This window comes from Pecten maximus, chromosome 9, assembly GCF_902652985.1.
Source record: "Pecten maximus chromosome 9, xPecMax1.1, whole genome shotgun sequence".
In the NCBI taxonomy this organism is placed as follows: domain Eukaryota; kingdom Metazoa; phylum Mollusca; class Bivalvia; order Pectinida; family Pectinidae; genus Pecten; species Pecten maximus.
The window spans coordinates 12,484,619-12,489,540 of record NC_047023.1 but is presented as its reverse complement, the minus strand read 5'-3'; the positions used below and the strand labels follow the sequence as shown (position 1 = coordinate 12,489,540).

Sequence of the window (4,922 nt, the reverse complement as noted above, 5' to 3'; positions counted from 1 at the left end):
GCCACATAATGATATTGTCAACTTGGATAATATATTTAATTTGCTATATTATGGTTTTCCTGTATAGCTATTTGGACGGTACTACGCCACCACTGCACACTGGATCAGAACGAAGCCGATTTACACAGAATAGATTTACCAGTGTAAAAAATGAACGTGATCTGTGGCCGGTTTACAGAATTGATAGAATTAGGCAGAGTCCGCTGTAAGTTAGGACGGCGTTTCATAAATTTTGTAAGTATATAATACCTATGCCAGCCAAGCAACCAGTCATGCCCAATACCACCGACGGAGAGTTATGTGACACGATCTCATAACCCCTACCCCCGCACCACAGAATGTGTTGTTTTCTTGTCTTCTACAATGGAAACAAGGAAAGCTTTCGATTGATCATCTACTCGTATTCCAGCACAAGGTTCATTCCCCTTTTTTCTTTCCTGTCTACTAGGCTACCTTTGTTTTAACGGTATAATCACTCAAACACCGCTAGTGATAAGACAACAAAAACCATCAAAATATATTCAGTAATGATGAAATAATCGAGACACCCACATCATAAACACATCATCAAATATAATATGATAACTATCGAAAATAAGCTCGCTTTTAAATACTTACCGTATTGGGAGATAATTTCTGTTTACTTTCTTTATATGAAACAAGTCTATCTTTTAATAGCTGAAACGTACTTCCTTCTCAGTCGACATTTTGTGTACACCGTCTTGTAACAATTAATGCTCTGTAATTCAAGCTATTTATATCTTCCCTTATTATTTCCACGAAACCCTTTTTACATTTATTGGAAAAATAACGATGCATTTTGGTTTCGCTTTTCACTCGAATATAATATCTAATCAGTGCCTAAGATTCTGTTTTATACATCAGATTGATACACCTTAAAGTGTGAGTAAGGAAAGTTGGTCAGGCGAAATGTGACATACAGGTGTATAATTACCTATCCATTGATCTATATAAATATACACACATAGTTTAAACAACACATGTGACAAGCTTGCTTATCAACTGACAAATAGTACACTATCTGATATACCACAGGTACTCCCCTTAACAGCCACCCGTAGCTATTGGTGTCCCCTAAATAACAACCCGTAGCAATTGGTTTTCTGCTACACAACCATCCGTAGCTATTGATGTCCCCTACACAACCACCCGTAGCTATTGGTGTCCCCTACGAAACCACCCGTAGCTATTGATGTCCCCTACACAACCACCCGTAGCTATTGATGTCCCCTACGCAACCACTCGTAGTTATTGGTGTCCCCTACACAACCACCCGTAGCTATTGATGTCCCCTACGCAACCACTCGTAGTTATTGGTGTCCCCTACACAACTACCCGTAGCTATTGGTGTCCCTTTTATAACTATCCGTATCTATTGATGTCCCCTTAATAACTACCCGAAACTATTGGTGTCCCCTACACAACCAGCAGTAGCTGTAGCTAGTGTATTAAAAAGATGCATTTATAATCCTATTAAATTGTTAGCATGGCCATCCGTGTCATAACAGGAATTGTAATAGTATAGAGAATCAGTCTTGCTCTGATTGTTTACAGTTACTAATACTTTTAACGTTATAATATAAAGTAAACAATTCAGCTATGCTATAAATAGAACAGATGCATAGCTGAGAGTTGACTTACTACATTCTACCTTGTGTGTACAATGTTCACCTGGAGTCAGTACAGTGTATCAAATATCACTAATCACCCGTCACACATATAATGTTGCCCGGGCAGGCTCCATAACGTCGCGCTGTAGGTTACAACCCCATTCAGTCTAGTGTATGTATCCTTCATTACTTCAAGCTTCAACTTTGAGTGCACAAACATTTTAACATTGACCAGTGTTAGATGATGGCAGATGGATGGCGAGAAAGCTAGGATAATATAAACAAAAATTGCATAAGCACACTTCAAGAGTATGCTGCAAAAAGGGGATTGGGCATCCGGTATGAGGAAACAGTTCCAGAAAATGGGAGGTAGTATGCTTTTATTGATATTTCAAGTTAGTGCAAAGAGGATATTTACTTACATTTGTATACACTCTGGTTTGTATGTTAGGGCATCAGCTAATGTGTTGTTTATAGAAAAATAATGCAGCCACAATGTTCAATTATAAATATGCACAGAGTATTTAACGATTCCAATGTATTTGTTCAATTGATTTTACTCTCACTTTTGGTTACATACGTGTATAAAAATGACATAGTAGTATATCAGTTTACTTTACGCCTGACTTTTTAATTACTTTTAAATATATTCGTAATTCGTATTTCGTAATGAGAACCAATAACTTCCATTATCAGGTTTGGTTATGAAGTATACCTTGTCAGATTAATTGCAACTGGAAGCGGATGTAGGAAAAAGGAAGCAAAAGAAGCGACAGCGGACCGTGCTCTCCGGACTATCTATAGTGCTAATGTAAATAATAAGGCTAAAATGAAATCGTGTTGGAAGTGATATCATTAGGCCTAATGCAATTCCGGGGAATATTTAGCTCATCAAGCAAAATCTGTGCTTTTAACCAGATGGCTGTACCATAAACTATATTCCAACAGTTTTGTAACCTACTTCTTTAAAATAATACATGTTAAACCACATGTTTGCATACGGAATCATTTCTAGGATGAAATGAAATTATGAGATAATGCATGAAAACACATTGAATGAGCAAATAGTTTGAAATATACATGTATTATGTTAGATACATACACATGTGATATGTGATGTGCACAAAAATTTAGAAAGAAAGAAAAATAAATAAAAAAAAATATTTGTCAATAATCTGATAACATTTTCAGTCAATGTTACAAGACCAGCAACTGAACGACTACACAACCCTTGGTTCCCAAGACACCTATCATGGTTTTGATGACAGGACAGATTCGAGCATCTTGACGCATAGCATTGATACATCGCCATGCCCCCTTACGAGAGAGGACAATGCAAATCCTTTTGTGGGTCATCCTGCCTCATTAATGTCCGTCTGTGAAACCACTTCAAATTGTCATAACAGCACTGCTTCTGTGGTTCCCGAGGGTAAAAACCCAATCAGTGAGTTTATGGAATATGCACAAGCCAACGGAAAAGTAGGAAGATTTGAGGAGCAAGCAAAGTCTGGTCCACCTCATCGACCAACGTATGTATGATGTTGCACATTGTCTCAAAATAGAACGCGAAACAGATTAAATAATTATTTGGAAATGTAATGAACGTCATAAAATAGCATTAGCTATAGTCTGTTATCGTAAATACATTTAAAGTGACGAAAATTACATTTACATTGAAGAACAAAAAGCATGCTTTAGCACATGCTAATGTTTCATATAAATCTTTCAGAAGTAAAATCGAGAAATATTTTCCTGCCTACAAGTATGTATATGTCAAGTGGGTCAATATCATACAATACAGATATGGCCAGTAAATATGTGCCCTTACAACGTACATGTATTTTGTGTTCAGATTTATTGTTTGTGCCTACATGGGGACTAGCAAATTAGGGCAAGGGACGAGTGGAAACAAAAAGGCGGCTAAAAGACAGGCAGCAGAAAATTCACTCAAGATGTTGTCCATGTCTAATTGCTCCACCACAGCTTCGGCATTCGGGGCGACTTTGGTATGATAATATCTAAACAATATGACGTTATATAAGTGGGAAATTAGCATTATTGATTTGTATTATACAAACAAAAAGTGACAGTCTGACAGAAATATGAAAACGATCGGAATACATATTCATTCAAGCAAAATTATCACAATTTATATATAGAGGGTTGAACAGGATATGTTGTTCTCCATTTTACTCAGATATCGCCATAAAAACAGGTTTATATACATGTACATTTTCATCTTTATACCTATGACAACCTGTTATGGGACATACTGAGTACTGCGGTAGCCGAGTCGTTAAGGTGTCCCGACAAGGTATCACTTTTACTCGAGTTTCATACCAACATTGGGCAGTTGTCTGGTACTGTCCGGCTTTCCTCCACCTTCGAAACCTGACACGTCCTTAAATGACCCTAGTTGTTAATATGACGTTAAACAAAATTAACCAACATACTGAGTTACAGATAAGAAACTATTGTTTATTCCTAGACCACGCATTCACGAACTACGACAGACAAGAACGCTGGAATCTGTCCCGCCGGTGCTGATCCAATAAGTATCCTCAATGAGTATGCGCAGAAATCTGGAGTTGAGTTAACATTTCCAAATCCTGATGTTAGTGGAGCGGACCACCAAAGACAGTACGATTGCAACTCCTCTTGAAGAAATAAGCGAACGCATAACGAGATAATTAGCTTTATTAACAAAAAAAAGTTCACACAAATATTTTCAAATCTCCCGGAAAACTTTAATGCTTTTCAATTATGTTACTTACCATCAGAAACGACATCGTATTATCACATCCAATTCAACTCTGGGTGTTCCAACGCAACCAACGTACACTGTTTGTGATATGCCAGAAAGAGAGAGTCCGATGGTTCATCGTTGTTTTCCCTTACTTTTATAGGTTTACGCTGAGTGCGATGATAGGAACAACCAGCTTTCCAAGAGCTACAGCCAGCACAATACAAGAGGCCAAGCGTGAGGCATCGCGGGAAGCATTGAAACAGTTAAAACAAAACAAACAGTATACGCCCGGACTCTCTAAGGCATACACTACTTACCAAAACATATTTACATGTTCAGTTTTTATAATAATGACTATTAAATAATTGTATATGTTATCGTCAGGAATTTTATAAATGCATTGTTAGATATTTTTCCAAATTCTCTAAACAAGATTTAATTTTATAACCGATTTATTATTGTTTTTTTTTTATTGAAGGATTGTAGAAAAAAAAACAAATTTAGAGTTGATAGAGTTGATATATTGACCAATATTGCATTTAAGA

General features: G+C 36.8%; 1 protein-coding gene across 2 annotated transcripts; it reads left to right on the top strand.

Moving 5' to 3' along the window:
• The first annotated feature begins 1,670 nt into the window (after window positions 1-1,670).
• LOC117334378 (double-stranded RNA-specific adenosine deaminase-like) lies at window positions 1,671-4,789 on the top strand. Of its 2 annotated transcripts, XM_033893968.1 has the most exons (6): window positions 1,671-2,000; window positions 2,328-2,442; window positions 2,823-3,160; window positions 3,484-3,637; window positions 4,120-4,271; window positions 4,538-4,789. In XM_033893968.1, exons 3-6 carry the CDS (start codon window positions 2,826-2,828, stop codon window positions 4,740-4,742), a joined length of 846 nt encoding a protein of 281 aa, XP_033749859.1. In that variant the 5' UTR covers window positions 1,671-2,000; window positions 2,328-2,442; window positions 2,823-2,825; the 3' UTR covers window positions 4,743-4,789. The 2 variants fall into 2 exon arrangements, with proteins under 2 accessions (XP_033749859.1, XP_033749861.1); XM_033893970.1 differs by lacking the exon at window positions 2,328-2,442.
• Window positions 4,790-4,922: the final 133 nt, after the last annotated feature.